The 19091-nt window shown below is 36.2% G+C and overlaps 1 protein-coding gene across 1 annotated transcript in view; it reads left to right on the forward strand.

The window, feature by feature from the left end:
* Nucleotides 1–19091, forward strand: part of PRKN (parkin RBR E3 ubiquitin protein ligase) — a gene marked incomplete at its 5' end in the record, with an annotated part of 536136 nt that overhangs the window by 95098 nt on the left and 421947 nt on the right. The window contains one exon of the mRNA XM_026080011.1: nt 13503–13586. Coding sequence (XP_025935796.1) covers nt 13503–13586 — 84 coding nt within the window. The remainder of the gene's footprint in view (nt 1–13502; nt 13587–19091) is intronic.

A 19091-nucleotide genomic window follows, 5' to 3' on the forward strand; every position in this document is an offset into this window, starting at 1 on the left:
ACAGCTATAGAGAAGCTATTAAAGTGTTTTTTTCCACTCAGTTTGAACCCAGGTAGCTTTTCAAAGAAGGGTTTTAAAATAGTGGATGAATGGAGACCCACCAACACACTCATATTTTCCATAATGTAGTGTGTTTTCTGTGATCATATAATATAATTAGACAAAAGTGACAATGCATGAGTTGATAGATTAGTTCTATACTTGCATTAGGGATGAGAAGTTAATTGAAAACTGTGATTGTAAAAGACTGAACAGTTTGTTTTTCTGAGCTTAAAATCAAGTCAAGTTCTCTCTAGTGTAATAAGATATACACTCTTTATGAAATTTAAATCTGCTGAAAAGAAGTAAAATATGCATACCAATATGGAAAGTTGCTTAAGGTATACAGCCGATGATATTTTAAATGTTGTTTGTTTGTTTTTTAATACTCACAGACAATACTGGTTCAGGGATTTGTTGTTGTTTAAGATCTGAGTAGAGAAGAAACCTTCCTGCTCTTTTTAATGGGAAACGTACTTCTAAAACAACAACAACAAGGCTTCATTTCTGTAATAATAATATTTATTTTTAAATCAGTGTGTTACTAATAATATAGATAGTGTTATGCATTATTTAAAAGCAAGAACTTCTCGATAGCTCTGAGGAAATATCACAAAGGAAATCAATATATTAAGGATGTGGAAACTGCTGGGCAAAGAGAGAAAGTGTCTTTCACAGGCAAGTGATAGAGCTCTGAACAGAACCCTGTTTTTCCAAATCCCAGTCCAGAGCTATTCCTATTAGATTCTGGACTACAAAGCCTTTCTATAATACAGCAAATTGATTCCTATCAAATTGCCATCTTCTCTTTCCCGCTTGTAACAGGATTGTGTTCTGTCCTTATGTGATTCTTTATCTCAAAGGAGTTAGACCTGATGGGAATTTGTCTAATGCAGTGCATGGATATTTGCACAGTATAATTAAATGCTTATGAATAATTATCATGCATAAATGTATATCCATAGTCTTTGTATTGGGTAGTGCCAAAGCTTTAGAGAACAAGTCATCTTTTCAGAAGTATTTTTCTTTCTGAGGAAGCTTGGGAAATGTGGCTGGTGAGAGCTCAATAGTCAGAGAGCATGAGTATGTTCTTCATTTTATCTTGTTCAAATTTTTAACATTTCTTTCAGATCTAGATGTATTGTCTGAATGCTCAATAGCTCAGAAATATTTGTTTGGTGTTCCAGCATTGTGCAAACTTCTAGAAATTGCATTAGAGAAAATCTTTTGACCCCATATTGACAATTCAGAAATTGTTGAAGTGGAATTAATGGAAGAATGTTGGTATAAATTAAAGAGAAGGTAAAATAATATTGATGTTTAAAATAGTACTCCCATTATCAGTATATTCATCTTGGGTATTTAGAGTTCTATGTATTTACAGTGTAACATTTTACTAATTTTGGCTGTTGCTGCCATTCCAAATTATTGCAGCTATGAGAAGAGACATTACATCTTAACTCAAAAGAATACAGTAGTTAACTCCAGATGGCGGCTTTTTTATAGCTTTTCTTAACATCTAAGTATAGACCAGGAAAGCACCTCATAACTTCAGAGATGGGGCAAAGTAGATGCATGAAGATGATTAACTATTTTGTTTTCCTCTAATCCAGGAAGGACTCTTTCTTTGTGTTCTAGCCTAGTTTTTCATCAGAGGCCTTCACTGTGTAGCATCAGGTGTCAATTTTCAGGGCAAGGAGATATGCCACTACATTTTCCTGTCTGCAGTCTGTACTCTTCTGTGGTGATAGCACTGCATGTGTTTTTGGTCTGCAAAAAAAAGCCATCACCTCAAATTATAATTATCCTGTTTACAGATTTGCAGTTTTGGCCTATAAATTGCTCTGCAGTTGTAATCTGTCTTCAGACCAAGCAGACCAGAACTTCAAATAAAGAGCATAAAATAGCAATGAAAAATAGCTTGAGAAAAGTGTAAGAGCTGGAATAGCAGAACACAATTATAAACAATAATTGCATAGAATTGAATGACTAGACTAGTGCGTGTGTTCAAGGAAGTTCTACACATTCTTATTTATTAATATATAATGAGCTGTGCTGCACATTTATGTTCTGATTAAAATTGAAGTGACAGTTCCTGATCCTTTTTCATTATTATACCTTGCATGTGACCTTTGATTGCTTGGTAAGTTCTAAATTTGTTGTAGCTAAGCCTGATGATGATAAATAAATAAAAAAGTACTGATTAAGTCAGTTCATAGGCACTGAACTGTGAATTAGTTATAGTGTTAATTCTGGTTAATCAGCTCAATTTTATTTGTTGTCATGGTTTATGCTGAGCCATAGGCGAGGAAAACAACATCATACTGATAGTTAGAATGCTAGTCCTGCATTATAAAATGCTAAACATTTAAATAATATATCTGTTGTCTTTCCCTGTGACAAAAGAAACAGCTACTAAAAGAGAATGCAATAACAGAAAACTCTTGTTTTCAGAATAAACGTAATAAAGCCTGTAGAAAGGCAGATTTGTTTGCAATGGCTGTCAAGGCAATATAGAAGTATCCTGAATTTATCTCTGAGGGCCTGATTGTTTCTAAATCTAAGAAGCGATTAGCATACTTAGTTCACAAGTGGTCTTAGCCTGAAAGGATTCAGTAATTTGAATGCAAGTCATAACTCCATAACTGAATATAGATATCATGACTACAAAACTGAAATCTCTCTCTCACTCACACTGTTCAGGATTCGATCAGATGTTTTCCATGAAATTAAATGGCATTTTCTGTAGTTTCTTGATGGTCTCTCCTGAAATATACACCTCCGAATATCCTGGTAGGTTACTTTAAAAGGTGACTGTTATTCCTATCCATTCTAACACTTGTGAAGTGAATTCGGATGTAACATCCATGACTAGAGAGTTAGTCATTTTGATACCAGAGAGCATCTCAGTCTAATGTCTGGAAGGGAACCAAAGCTAAATCTAGGCGAGCACTGATGAGTCTGAAATAGGGCTGATGCAGTCAGGAGGTATCCAAACGATGCCTTTCTCAGTTGCCCTTTAAAACCTCCAGGTGTCTTTCGTTCCTTTAATTCCCTCCTGTTCCTGTGTTCTGCAGTTATCCATGCTTAAAATTGCTTTTATTTAAGTAAGTCAATTCCTAAAAGCAAATGAGCAATTCACAGCAGGCAGGATAAAGCAATTAGCTGTGTCTCTAACTTGATCTCCATCAAAGTCTGATCCAATAGATATACACAGAGATCATATCATGTGCACGTACAGGATTGGGCTGTCACAAAATTCAGGTGGTAGAGGCACCCCTTACCTGTACACGGTGGCCTACCTGAGAACTTCTGATAGAAAATGAGACTTGGGTTCAAATCCCTCTTTAGCCTGTCATGGTTCAAATTCACCTCTTCTGTAATTTTGGTGATAACCCTAAAGATTGACTAGAAGTATTTTCCATCCATTCTGCTGAAGCTGTGCCAGTACACAGAAAATAATTCAAGATTCTTGCAGCCAGAGAGAAATAGAGAGAGAGAGAGAGAGAGAGAGAGAAAGGCTGATCTGCAGCCTTTAAAGCACTGATGGGGAAAAGAAAAAGTCTGAGTATCTGGTGCTAGGTGATAGGAATATACCTATATTTTATCCAGTTATTCAGTGGCTGTTTTGGATGAAGAGGTTTAACTCCTCCCTGCCTGTGCAGTACCTTGATGTCAAAGACAAGGTCCTGAGCTTTGCTCTTGTGTCAGATTTCTAGAGGTTGGGCCTCTAATTTACTGGAGATAGCTGCAGATACTTTTTTCAATTAATCCTTGCATACTTCAAGGAATTTGTCATAGCAGATCAGATTCAGATAAAATTGAGGTATCATAATGCAAAATAGCTTCTTGGCTTTGGGATTATCTGCTGTGAATAGAGGTCCCATAGTAACTGTCATGTAACATTCGAGCAGCAGTTTTACTGTAAAAGGGTGAACGCACAGTTGCCTTTATTTCTATTTCCTGCTTTTTTTTATCTTCTACTTTTTGGTCCCCTTTCCTCCTTTTTCTTTGCTCTCTCCTGGGCTTTTATATAGCTACTTTAATTGGAGTGTGTATGTTTAAATGCTTGCCTGCCGGCTGAGGGTTGTGTCATGGAATCTGTCATAAAGCTTTTACTAACTTGCTTGGCACTGCTTCAGTTCTTTAACTATGCAGCATTAAATAACTAGTAAAGTGCTTGTGTAAAATTTTTAAAGAGTGGTCTTTTTATTTCTTTTATGTGAATTAGCAGGACCATGCTTGCGTGAAAATCATAGCTTCAGGGAAAAAAAAAAAAACAAGCTTGCGACATAACCTCAAAGGAATCTGAATAATATATCTGATGCAGGTCCTCCTGTATTTCTGAACATTTCAAAAAGAAAAAAAGGGACATATTCATCTGTGAATGCTCTGGTGTGTATGCAAAATTTACAACAATTGTAGCATTTGGAAAAAATAGCAAACATGACATAACAGCTTTTAACGTAGTTTGTTCTTTGGTTTTTAGAAAAGCTTTTGGTATCCTGTTAGTTTTGCCCTGGAACGTAGGAGCATTGTTGCTATGGAACAATGTTCGAACATTGTTGAAGCTGATAAAGGTTTGTCTTGCAGGATTGCTGATTATGTGTAAAATCAGAAATTGACTGTATACCAATCTATTTTCTACAGGTACTGTTGTGTGTAATCTTGATTTTACAGTTTTATATAACTGCAGTAACTGAAAAATTTGCTTGGGCACCTTATGAAAAGTTAGTCTGCCACTAGTGGTGTTTCTGCTCTAGACCTGTTTTAGAGAAATTTGTTATTAGAATCCATCAGCATTCTTGATAATCCCTGCTTTTTTCATGAAAGTATCTAGCATCCTCAGAGGATGGGTCATTTCACAGGAATGGGCAAGACACTTTTTAGACAAAGTAAAAGCAGTGGAAATGAGGGAGCAGTAGATGTTAGCACAGAGAAATGAAGGAGGAAAGGGAAGAGCAGGAAGAAGTAGCTAAAGGCAAGTAGCCTCTCTCTCTATATATATGCCACAGCCTGAATAGTTGATCTGACTGTTGCACTTGGAAGTGTTGACTAATCACTGTATTTATTAAAATGAATAGACTGACAGATGAGTTCTCCAGGCATTGCCTGTAATGGGAATGCTCTAGCTTCATCTCCCAGTCAAAAAAAAAAAAAAAGGTTTCAAAATTCTTCTCAAAGAAAAATATTTAAAATCAAACAATGTGTCTTGCAATTACTGTATCTGAATCAAATTATTATTTTGGAATATTCCTGACATTTGATTTTTTTTCTGATTTTTTTCTCTGATACTGGTACCATGTGAAGTTGTAGAGCCCTTTCATTTTGACTTCTTGCATTCTGCAGCGACTTGGTGGTCCAGCCAGTTTTAGACTGGCTCTGTGTGTAGCAAGCTCTCCATTTTCCAAATCTGATAGGCTTTCTTTGTTTTAAGTACTGAAGGCAAGTTTGTATCAAGTTGTTAATCTGAAGGGAATATATATATATTTTTTTAATGAACAGCTAAATCTCCTAATTCTCCCTCCTACCTCAGGTTTATTTGAAAGGACAATGAATTCCTTCAAATAATTTAAGTAGAAGAGGGAGTTGATTCTGGTGGCTCAAACAGCCTGAGGAAACATTTCTAAATGATAACTAGGATCCAATAATTCCCCTCACCACGGATCTCTCATTCTGATGACCAGCAGCTTTAAATATCAAGGCTAAAGAAATAGAAAAATAGAAAATGTCTCTATGAAATTTGAAGAAGTTGGAATCCAAAGTTTTGGCTTTGAGTTTAGAAGTTTCTCAAACCTATTTACTGTAAGACAAATATTTGCCCTGATTTATGGAAGGAATATTCTCACAGTCACATGGTCATCCCTTTTACTTCTGTGCAGATACACTAACTTTCACCATCTGAAGACTTAGACTGCTATAACAATCTCTTTAGTATCATAGGACATATCTGCAGGTAGATCCCAGCATCCCCAGTAGGATGGAGAATTTCTTAAAGTTGATCTGTTGCCTGTTTACCTAATATGAAAAAAATGCTTTAAATTATTCAACAACTTATAATCACCCTGGAAGATTCTGTAGTCCCTAAATTATTCACTTAGTGTAAGTGATGGGGAATATGCAGTGGCATTCTTCCCATGTTTTAGTTCATGGCTTTGTATTTTTTTCTACATTTTCCTACATGTTCTTTCTCTAGTCATCTGACCATGTCAGTCCAGAAAATGACTCTGTCTTCTGAGCTTTTGATTTCTCTTCTCAGATCTGTAAGCTTCTTGGCTCACAGTGATCTGACCTCTTCCCTCTAGGAAGACTTTTCAAAAGTCACTACGACAGTAATTGCAACTGAGGCCAGAAGGTCCATTTTTTATGCTGCTGCTGGATACACCAACCTCAGTGGGATTTGCTGGTGTTAACACTTCAAAATTAAACAAATATATGGGTCATTTTGTGAATGATATAATTTCAAGGGATGCATGGCATTTTTAGAGAATTAGCAAATATATTATCCAGTTCTGTGTTTTCTTCTTTCATTCCTGGTAAAGTATTTAATGCCATCCAAATAAATAAGGAATCATATATTTTGCATTTATAGATTAGAAATCATTAGCCTGGGAAATTATTTGAATGTTCATTTTTTATGAGAATCTACATCCATTTCTTCTTTTATAAAATGGTGTCTCTTCTTCTTTTGTCTCCTTCTTTCTAGAGTAATGTTCAACTATATCCAACTCAAGCAGTCAAGCAACAGCAGGACTTTTTCAGTTCAGTTTCTCAGATACATTTGCATTTGCATTTTACATTTGTTCAGTTCTTTTTCCCCACCTTTTTTAGTGGGGAGAGCCCACCAAAATAGTCTGGCAACAACACCTCTATGAATCTGTTGGGGGGGCTATATAATACAGTTACTGTTTGTATTGGTAACACAGTGCCCATTCCAAAAATATTATTGATGAAGAGAAGATCATGGAGATCTTTATCTTGAATGTCTTTTTATGAGCACTGGGATTACTTTTGCTAATCCGTGTCCTATAATGCAATATGAAAGAATAAGAAAGACCAAAACTTTTTAAAAGCATCTTATTCACATATTTTCTTTTAACTTTTTGAACACAATATCTTTGATTAGAATGAAAAAGTCATAATCAAAAAAAGAATATGATAGAAATTATTTTGCTACACTTAACTGTTTTCAGTTAGAGACGTGATTCTCTGATCTTTGATTTGAAATAACTAGCACATAGGAAGTCTTCCTAATTGCACAACTACGTACAGTTCAACAAATTGTCAGCTGCTGCATTTTGGAAGAGTTATAACTATTGACATAGAACTGTCAATGTCCTGATTAGGCTGGGCATTCTGATTGAAAGGAGCATTTCATATCTAAGATACCCACATAAATCAAATCAATAGGTTCAATCCCACAAAGACTGAAAACATGTGAGTAACTTTACTTCAGTCTTATTCCTCATATGAATAAAGCTATCCACATGCTTAAGTTTTTATTGACTGGCCAAAGTCAATAAAAGATTTCTTCTGATAGTTTTTTTAATGTGCTATGTAAAATAAGCAGTTAATTTCACTCCTCCCATTCATATCACACAAACTCCATCAAAACTAGTCCCAGAACTAATTTGATAGTCTTTTCTAGACTGCATACTCTGCTGTATGGGAGATTTCATATCAAAGTCAATCCCTGGTAAACTGGTTAGTTTTATCCCCTGTGAAGTGTGTAGTAGGAGACACTCCGTCTGCTACTCTAGACTGACATGCAGAGTCACAACATTCACGGTAGCATTTATTAACATGCTGGGTGTAGGAGAAAAGAACTCCTCTGCTGCTTTAATTAACAAATTAGGGGTTGCCTCTTACATCCAAGTATTGTGTCATCTGTATGTCCTAGTCAGCTGGCACCCCTTTAAGCAGAAAAGTCAAAGAATGAATAGTTTTGGAACACAGATTACTCTCTCACTGCTAAAAGTGGCTTTTGCAGGCCTGTGTAAACTGTGGGTAGGCTTTAATTACCTCTGCCTCTGTGATGCACTTGGTGGTTAAGCAGAGAATGTCATTTGTCAAGGTTGTCAATCTGGCGGTTTTAACCTACAATAAATTATCTTTCTAAGATGATAAATTTCCAAGTACTGTAAATAGAACATCTGTAAAAGGCCAGCAAGAACTTCTTGGCTAAATCGGTAATAATGTCTTTATAAATTTTTCCTTTTCCTTCCCTCTCCAGTTGTGGATACTGTAGGCTGTGCTTTGGGGATTTAGAGAAATACATTATGCACAAAACGGATACTGTTACTCATACAGTTTTACTTAGGGAAAATGTAATAATATTTATATGATATTTGAGCATTCACTGGAAATCTAATAAGTGTCTTATCTCATTTAATAAACATAGTTTAGTTGTATCCATAATTGTCAAGATATAAAGAAAGCTGAAATCACTATGGAGCTTTACAAGAATGCTATGATTCAAATAGATTTACTTGTTCTGAATTGAAATGAGATCTCCAATCTCTTTACTATTAGAAGCACATCATGTGATTTTTTTTTTTTGCTGAGTCTGATTGAGTATCACTCATATAGCTGCTAGATTATTCTTAGTAAGAAGAGCTTGAAAAGATGATCAGATGGTTCTCCTAAATTAAACCTGTTAAGAATTTATAAAATATGAATCACTGTATCCAAAAGTCTTAATTTGTCATCTCTGTTACTACACTAATAAAATAGGATGAAAGCTCTTATTTGAATGGTTTCTATCTGCACTCAGAACAAACATCCCCTGCATTCAACATTGTCAATGTAGTGATAGGTGTGGCAAGTGAAGGGCAAATCATGTTCTAGGTAGAGATTCTGAGAAAAAGTGAATGCACTGGTTTACCAGTAATAATATTTAGCCTAAATCATTACCAGTTTGTCTTTCCCAGAAAAAGCCCTTTTCATTCTTCTTTTTCCCTGACTCTAGATTTTGTCCAGTTTCTTGGGGATATGTCACCTGCAGACTCCTCTCCAGCCTCCCCATCAGTTCTGAGACACTCATGAGCCTACAGGCTCTTGTGGTTTCTTGTGGTTCTGACTATATGTAGTCTTCTTGCAAATCACTTGCTCTGAAATGCTATGGAGTTATAATAAGAATGAAAGACTTGGGAAGTGCTAGATTTTAGAGAAGGACAAATTTTAGTCAGGTGATGCTGAGGGAAACAGCTCTGATATTAATTAGTCAAAATATCTATGCTGATTTAGGAAAATGTGCCTTTACCTTATAATATGACTTCCTAGACTTAAGTGCTTGTTTCATGAAAGCCAGTTCAAGCTTATATTGAGAAGAGTAGAAGAAAACAACAGCAAAAGACTGTGTTATCTCTGCTAAGATGTGTTATGTTTCTGACAATAGGTGGGATCCATCACTGTTCCTCTAGTGTTCATGGGCTGTGTTAAGCTGTCGTATACATTTGGTTGCCATCAGAATACACCTGGGTTGCTCCTATATTTGGGGGCCACAATTTTCCTTCCATACTGGCCCTTGGAAGCAGTGAATAGTGGTATCTTGCTATGGCTGCCGCTGTCATGGAGTGGCAAAAGCAAAATAAAAAAGGACCAAATTTTTAAAGTAATTTTAGTATTTGGGGGAGATTTTCTGTCTTATTGCCTCAAGATATTAAAATCATGATGAAGGGGCAGCATACAAGGATTAGCTCTTCAAATGCTTTCGTATAGGCAAGACTATAGCCATTACTTTCCGAAAGAGTCTGAGTATTTGCATGGGTAGCATTAGATTTAGCGCTTTCTCAGTGACTTGTATGCTGATTTTAAACCCTCTCAAGCACCAGGAATTATTTCTTACTTTATTTTAAAAATCTTTCTGCATTAATATTTGTCCCTTGCTTGGGTCATTTGCTCAACATTTTAATGATTTATGTCCCTCATGTAGATATTAGCAGGGACAAGGATGTGTTTTAAAGATATTCTGCTGCATATTGTTCACTGGGGGAGAATATAAAGCAGGGAAAATACAAAGTATTAAATACATGGATAGTTTCCAGCCTTTTAAATGATTCAAACTATTTGATGAATCACTGGATTCTATTGCTGACCTCTGCTTCTGACCTTTCCTGGTTTTCACAGGTCAACAACTCTGTCAGCAACTGCATTTTGAATAATTTGTCATCTGAGATCTCTAGATACTCCTTCTGTTCTCATGGGCTTTTTAAGTGATCATTGAAAAGGACCAAAATTCAGTTGTGATCCTACAATACAAAATCGTATCTTGGGTACTGGTGGAAAATATACTGAAAGTACTGTGCACCAGTACAGTGGAAAGTACATGGTTTTCCACTGCTTCCTTTATACATTGAATAGCATGTGAATCCTCTTGGTTACTCATGTGCTTATTATGAGTTTCAGTTCAAATTTAATATGCTCTTTGCCAACTTTTTTCCTGTCTTCCTCCCACAAAAAAGAAAGAACAACCACCAAACACCCAAAACATAAAAGTTCCCATTCCAGCTGTAAACAGAAATTCAACTACATTTGGCCCTTTTATTTTTTTAATTCAATGATATTCTGGTGTTCTTTATACTTCTTTCTTTATTCTTTCATTTTCCCATTTATACCCTGGGAAACGTATCCTCTGATGCATTCATTTTGATTAGTAGCTTTTTTTGAACCATGTGGCCGTGTACTGGAAGGGCAGTTGCTTTAATCTTGCAATCAGGGGGCTTTGTTCTTCTCACAGTGCTTTCTTGATTAAAGTAAACTAATAATTACAAACAGTACAGAGTGCAGAGTGTTACAACAATGCAGCTGATGATTGGCTGCTTTGCAGTTTGACAGGTTTTTTTGCACTCAAGGAACAATGAAACAAAAATTGCATTTCAAAGTGTTTATCTCCCTAGAATTCCTAATTTTATTATGGCACAATTATAGTGATGATGCTTAGTAGCACTGTTGCTAAAGAAAACAGTAACATTTTGACTACAAACTATTTTTCAAGGACGTTTGTCTTTTTGCTGTTTTTTGAAAATGGAAAACTCAAATTCTCAAGTACACAGAATCTTTTACAAATATATTGCATTATCATTAATAATAACAAAATATTACCCTGAAGAATGCCAAGCACAGATTTGGGAAAGGAGAATTCCTTCTTCTTATAAACATCAAAAGTGAGGCATAGATTTTGTGGTGTTCTTGAGTGTTTCCCCCCCACCCCTACATCTGAGAGCCAGACAGGTACAGAACCAAGATGATCTGCTTCCTAGTCTTGGACTTCTGCTGCTGAATCGATTTGTCCCCGGAGAACTTGATGTGACTCTTGTTAGAATAAAGAGAAAATGCTGTTGACTTAGCTTAAGGCCAGGCATAGTCAATGTTATCAACAAAGCTAAATACATATGACTTTCTCATGGGTTATATGCCCATAGTTGTAATTAATGATGTGTAAAGCAATGGTGGATAGGACGTTGTTTATATAGACACATCAGGAAGCTGTAAACTACAGTGTGAGTGTAAAGCACAGTAGCACTGGTAGTGTGGGACTGCACTGCCGGTTCCCTGTGTAAATGAATGCTTTAGTCTGCCCTAAGTGGAAGATGGCGTACTCTCATTTCCTCCAGAAAGCTGCTTCATGCAAAAAGTACCTTTGTGTGCGTGAGAAAGGTCTAAAGGAAATTACTGCAGAAAAGTGAGAGCACTGTAAGTTCACACCATGCCATATAACACACAACTTTCCCATGTAGATAAGACCATATAAAGTGAGTGAAAAGTTCATTTAAAATTAATGTTACTACTAATAAATAAAAAAATGTTGCCAAATTAAGCCGTCTTTGGACCTGATCCAATGCTAGTTGTAGTCATTGAATTCTAACTAACAGTAATGGATACTTCATGAGATCTCTTCTGTTTTGGTTTCTTTCAGGAGGTATTTTGCTAATCTCAAATACTATAAGAATGTGGCATAATTAACATAGTTTCTGTTTCAAATCCATTTTAAATAGCCACTTTTCCAGAATCTCATTCATTTAATATTATAAATGGTCTTCTGCATGTTTTCTTTCTTGCTTAAGAGGTATTATGCCTTCTTACATTTGCCTAATTATGGGCCCAGACCTACAAACTACTGAATAGTTGGGAAATAACTCCAATGAAGTTAAAGTATTAATACCTGCAAAAAATTTGGCTTGAAATATTTTCTACTTTTGAAATCAAGATAATCAGTACCGTAGTTGATAACATATGCTTACAGAACTGGTTCTTCTCATGAGACTGTTTTTAACTATCTTACTGTGTAGCAATCTTGTGACTGTTTCTTTTTTGTGTATATACTGCCATAGCACCATTGACTTTGAGAATCTTACATTTATTACATAGGTGCAAGTAGAATAAATGGTTAGTAGACAGGAATGGAGCAAACTTCTTATCATTTCAAAAATCATTGGAGAAGTTCATGGAAAAATTCTTTTTTCAAATGTTTTAAATAATGAATTCAGGGTTTTTTTCATGATTACTGGTATAGTGAGTTATATTAACTATATTATACTACAGCTATTTTTCTCCCCAAAAGTCAACAATATATCTACCTGTAGTCACCCCTTGTGTCTACCTGAAATATAGTTTAMGCATGTTCAAGCTACACTTTACCTAACTAGTTGTCTTTAAATTTACTATTCCTTTTTGTTTTGTAATGCACTCATAAATGAACTGTTTCTATTCAACAAGTCATAGCAAAGTTTGTTTATGATTTTTGATTTACTTTTTAAGGTTTTTTTTTCTCCTCCTTAATGACAACTGACTAATCTTGAAAAAAATGTAAATGTCCAGGAGTTTACTAACAATCCTCACTGTATATGTTCATTATGCTGTATTATAGCTAGGTTAAAGCTTTGTTTGATGAAAAGAAGTCTACTATGTTTACTGCAGATTTACTACAGTTTACTACAAAGCCCACGTTAGCAGCCCATATAAGTCAGATTTCAGTAAAGGTACAGCCATTTAATACTTACAGAGTTAAACAACAAAATACAGACATGCAGCTTGACCTATTCTTCCTGTATTCTCTAGTATTTCCAACCAAATATTCAGCTTCCAACTATCTTATTTTTTCTATTTACCYTTAGTCAGCTACAGGCCAAGACAAACAGGGTTCAACCAAAAGATGAGTTTGTAGCTTTTTATTCATAATTAAGTCCCTGCCTGAACTTTTAAGCTGAGAAAATATACTACTGTATGACTCCTGTTTACAACATTAACTACAGGGCTGTATGTCCTGTCAGTAACTGAGCTTTATTGATAAATGTTGTCTTATAATCCAATTGTACTTTTTCAGCTTAAAAATAATAAAACTGTCTAGCTAAATTCTAGTAGGGTTTAGAGGTAGGGAGAGAGAAAATAAAAAACAACTTTTATATGTTTCCTTATTGAGTAGATTAAAACACTTACTTACATACTTTGGTTTTATTTTGAAGGGTCCATCCTGCTGGGAGGATGTGCTGATTCCAAACAGAATTACAGGTGTTTGCCAGTCCCAGAGGTGCAATGGAAACATAGCGGTAAGATATTACCATTTTTCTCCAAGTAATATGGCTTGTGTAAGTATAATCATTTGTAGCAATTCTAACCATATGGGAAGTGTGGGAATTAATGTAATTTGAATATATGGTTCATTTTGAAAGAGCTGTTTAGCATCAGATAATATATATGTCTAATGTATAACAAAAGAAGGAGTTGAGTCAGTTGCTGCTTGGAATGAAAGAGAAAATTTTTTATGGCATCTCTTTTGCTGAAGCAGAATTCTTAGATATTCAAGTATGAATACTTTAAATGCAGAATGTAATACTTAAACATTTACATCAATGCTTATTTTATAAACAATTATTTTGTATATGTGAATGCCCTAAAAGCTTCAAACTTCTGAGGTATCCTGCACATCAGGTCTTCTGTATCAGATGGTCAGGCCTTGTTGACAGAAGCTGATTCTGCACACTGTTGATTACTTTACAGTCTGTTCTCCCGCATGCTCATCATTGTTGTTTATTTAAAGCATTCCTTGAAGCAACATCAATGGAAAGCCTGAGTAAGAAGCAGCACAGGCATCTCAAATTCTTAAAAATGGAGACTTTTAAAAAATAATTTGTGTATATTTATATCTTTTCATGAGTTAGATATTGTTAGTGTCTTACAATGATAGTATTTAATACTAGAGAGATCTCTGAGGTACTCCGTTATCAGGAAAAGCTTAAATTGATGTGTTCCTTCTGGACACAGCTTTTAAAGCCAAACACAAAAAACTCTGTGCTTCTGGGACGATTCTCTTCATCAGTCTTTCCCGAATTGGGACAATGTGAGTGCCTCTCTCCCAAGGCACTTGCCTGCTTTTGTACAGTCTTCTCTCTGTCTCCCCCAGCAAGACAGTTGTGGTGCATCCATACAGTTCTACAGGTGTCTCCTGCTTGGCCATGGATGGTGTCAGGAAATATTTTGTCTAGCTTTAGACACCACACAGTTGTTTTAACAGCAGCAGATTTCTGGCTTTCACATGCAAAGCCAGCAAAAACAGGTCTTACAGCTTTTGGGCTTCTGTTTCTCAGGATGCTTCTTGTAGTGGCTCAGCCAGTCCCTCCAAAATGGCAGGTGTAACAGACTGCTAGGCCTTCATGTGCTGTTCTTTCACCAACAGCGCTGAGCCTTCTGTCAGATGTGTGAAAGAAAATCTCACGCTGCCTCTGGGCAGACTCTGGGTGTAGTCCACTTCTCGTTATACTTCAGGAACTGCTTTGGTTGCAGGAGGGTTGACTGTCTGACCACTTCTGCTACCTGTTTGTTGTCACTGTGCCACTACCACCAACAGGAAAAAGTCCTTCCTGTTTTCCCTTCTTTCTTTAAAGAAAATACAGGAAAATGGAGAAGATGTGACTTATTTTTGACAGGGACAGGAGCCTCCCTGACAAGCATCCAGCTTGAGTCCTTACATACCAACCATCTGGGTCAAGATTCTCAGTCTTGTCATCTGCTGGGACTCCCAGAATGTGCCTGATTGACCTGCAATTACCAATTTACAGCTTTTGGCATCTAATCTGTGTGTGAAACAAGTCAAGGAAATAATGTTAAGTTAGCAACTGTGCCTCCTGAGCCATAACCCATTCCCTCATTGAATCAATTATTCAAACACAAAGCAGAAAGTGGAATAACATACCATCATGGCTTTGTCACAAAGTACCAACCATGAAACGAAAATCTTAACTGGCTAATGCTGTGGCAATGAACCAGTACCTAGTCAACTAAATCCCATGACTCCAGTTACTGTCAATACCACTGGCAAGTTGCATGCTTAGCAGAGCCATGGATCAATGTTATCATTCTGCAAGGCAGCACAGAAGAAAAAAATTAGGAGGTATCTTATTTTAGGAAGACCTGTTTCAAATATAGTTTCAGTCCACCCAAACCACAGGCATCAGATTGTTTCCTGAGAGCAGTGCTGTTCCTCTATTTCTAATCTGAACCCTTTTCCCTCTCTACCAGCTACAAACCACTCCATGCTATGGAGTAGACCCTAACCGTACTGGAATAAAAGAACAATCCTGCTTTTTATGATCTAGAACAAGAATTGTCAGCAATATATATCTAGTCAAAAAAAATTGTCATTAAAAAAACTAGCCAGTTTCAGTGATCTACCTACCCTATGTATAGCCCTGCACCAGATCTTTGAATTAGTGACCTAGCGAGGCCTCTCTAGCTCCTGAAAGGCATCCTTCTTGAGTTTTTTGTCAGACTGTCTCACTGTGAAAACACATCTTTGCTTTCTGGGCAGTCTTCCAGCCCAAAGGCTTAAACCATGGAGCCTTTTGTTTTCTTTTCCTTTTGTTCCTTGCCCAGGATCAGAAACAACAGAGATCCTACAGCCATGCCTCCAAGGATTTGCCCCTCTTTCCTGCTCTCATACGAGAACTTAACTACCTGTACTACACCTGTTACCAGCACTTCTCCTACCTGAAGTTGTGGTGACTTCACATGCCATCTGTTAGTTCCCAGATCCCATATGCACTGCACATGTAAAACCTCTTGCTGGTCCCTGAGGTGATCTGCAGCCATGTCTAAACCCCACCCCAAAAGCAAGGGAGGACAAGAGCTGACTCACCTGGGCTAGACCACTTGCATCCTTTTGCCAGCACCGTCTCTGCACTTTCCCTCAGGAGGCAGATTTAATCAGCTGCAGAAGTTCAGGACTAGTTTAATCTTTCCTCTGGAAATGGGCCTGAAGACTGGCTCAACTTTCTTTCCATTTCATGTGAAATCTGGCACTTGTGACTTTAAAATACACCAAAGTCCTTCAGCACAGTTTTTGTTTTGTTTTGTTTTGTTTTTAAATCAGTGATAAATGTCATGCCTGTAGGACTTGTTTAAATGTCCCTGTAAAGGGGAAAAAAATAACTTTGACTAATTCACAAACTGAAACCTCTACTTTTTGTCTTGCTGTTAAGATCTTTGGGTCATTAAGTTGCATTTTGTAATTAAGTATCCATATCTGTATTGTCATGACAAAGTTGGTGCAATTATATTCTGTCTTCAGTAACATAGCTCCACATGCCTCTTTTCTTTATAGCAATGGGTAACGAAGAAGCTCTAAGACTGTTATCAACAAACTGCATATACTGCTCCTTCAAATACAAAAGATCCCTCCGTCCTTTCTCTCCCAAGACATAAATGTTGTTTTGCATAAAAATTCTTTTTCATCAGTTTCCATTTCTCATAAATGTCAGTTTGCATCATACCTTCAAGAGACAATGTGTGTTTTCCTGCAATACTAATTTGTATGTATATTGATACAAAATTAGTCTCTTGCCAGAAATTAGACTTTAATTTTGTTAGAAGCAAATATGACACCATTCAAAAGCAATAGAAATCAAAAGTTCAAATTAAGTTAAATAAATTTTTTAAATTATTGCCAAAAGTTACAATGAACAGTATAATAATAAATGCATTGTAATTCAAGACGTGTGTTCCAATGTGCTTATAAACTATATTTGATTAATTTTCATGCAGTTTTTTGCTCAGCATAAACTAAACAGGACTTTAAATTTTCATATGATCAACCATGTATGTGCTTTATTTGTGATCCCAGCTTCTTTAGAACTTGGAGTGAAAAACAGCAAGTAAGAATTCAATGATGTTATTATTATATTCCATAATTATGAGCAAAAAGAAAGTGGGAGAGAAACAGATATAAAAGATAAATATTACAATCTTAAATACATATTAAAATATGACTGATTACTTGCTGAGCCATTGGAGGGCCCAGAGCATTAGGTATCAGTCCCCTGTGCTGTGCAGAGGACATTCTGCAGTTTCTCTTCATTCGTTTCAGTTACAGGCTGTTATCTTGTCTGATAGTCTTCGCAGATGGGGTCTTGAGCAGTTGTGTGCTCTATATAGAAATACAAGCACTTACAAACACTAATGAAAAAGAGGTCTAAAGGGAGAATATGGATTTTGAAAAGGTAATAGACATTTTCTTTTAGAGATTTAACATTAGAGTTCTTTATGAAACAACATGATTAGTCCAGAGTTCTGAGAAATAGTGGAGAAAATGCAGAGTACCCTTTTTTTTTTTTTTTTTTGCATTAACTACAGTCTTGCACAAACAATGCATCCTTTCCTAGCTCTTTCCTTTCGAGTTGTAGTAGTTTGTCTGGATGCTCTTATTACTACAATTGTGGAATACTCAAGCCACTTCTATAACAAACTTCAAATATTTTAAGTGAACAAAGGAAATGTTGCTTTAGCCAATTCACACTGATGGATTTCAAATGAAGATAAAATGGGTGTCTTTCAAATTGTTTCTCAAACCCCTTCCTAAATACAGAGGAACCTTTTCCATTCAGTAGCTGTCTCATGACATTTTCAGTCAGAAGTGCTGTATGCAGTCATGCATGTAGACACTTCCTCTGCAGAAATGATTGAATGCGTCAACAGTGCTCCGGGCTTTTGGTTTTCAGGCTTATTTCTGTTTGTCTTTCCTTCTGAGTTCTTTTTCATGTAAGCATTTTGATTAGGGAAACCCAAGGGCTGTGGAAACAGGCACTGTTCTCTTTGAGAGCCCAGATATTGCTCTCACTAGAGCATAATTTAGTTACAGCTTGAATAGCTTGAACTGAATTTTTGTCACTTAGCTAGATAACCAAAGGTTGCCTTGTCCAATGCCAAGCAGTGCCATAGTTCAAGTTTCACAGACCCGTAAAAGTGTATGAAGTCTTTACTGATAGTTGACAGTTAAGGTTAATTAGTGAAAGTGATTTATGAACTGCTCTTTACATCGTGAAGAACTATGATCTGTGCCTCTGAGTTGCTTCTTGTGTTGCACCTGTGTGGTATCAGCAAGCTTGTTGTAGTCAGAGAGTGATGGAAGATCATCGCTTCTTCCCTAATGCAGGAATATACTAGTTTCAGAGTCACAAAAGGGTGAAGAACTGACCTGCCTCAAATCTTGCTTTTTGTGTTTTGTGTTTTTGTTTTTTTATTGCTTGTTTGTTTGTTTCAGACAGAATATGATCTTTAAAAGGAGGAAATTGGGCAACTGTCCATTTTTTTCAGCCAGTGCATTTGTAGGCTTGAAAGTCCTAAACTGCAGTGTAGCCAAAGAGCAAAGACGATTGCTATGTTCGAAGAAAGAGTCTCATGAATAAGCTCCTGTTCTTCCTCTTTAAAAAGACAGAAATATACTTTTTCTTTTCTTTATGAACACAGTCCTATTAAGTGCAAAGAGGATCCAGTGGTGCCTTTGAAGTAGTGATGCAAGATTTTCTTTAATATTTTTCTAAGATTTTTTAAAATGATCTTTAAACTGTTTTATCCAAATATCTTCTCCAAATAGATGACTAAGTTGCTAATAGTGAAACCATGGTAGATTTTACAGGAGGATTAAAAGAAAAAAGATTTACAAAATAGTATTAGTGATGTAAAATATGTGTTAAGTATAATGTACCATACCACAGGGGTAAAACTAAAATGATTCTTTTCTCAGCGCATTATAAACAGATCACTTCCAGTACCTCAAGGAC

This window comes from Apteryx rowi, unplaced genomic scaffold, assembly GCF_003343035.1.
Source record: "Apteryx rowi isolate R43461 unplaced genomic scaffold, aptRow1 scaffold_509, whole genome shotgun sequence".
NCBI lineage: Eukaryota > Metazoa > Chordata > Aves > Apterygiformes > Apterygidae > Apteryx > Apteryx rowi.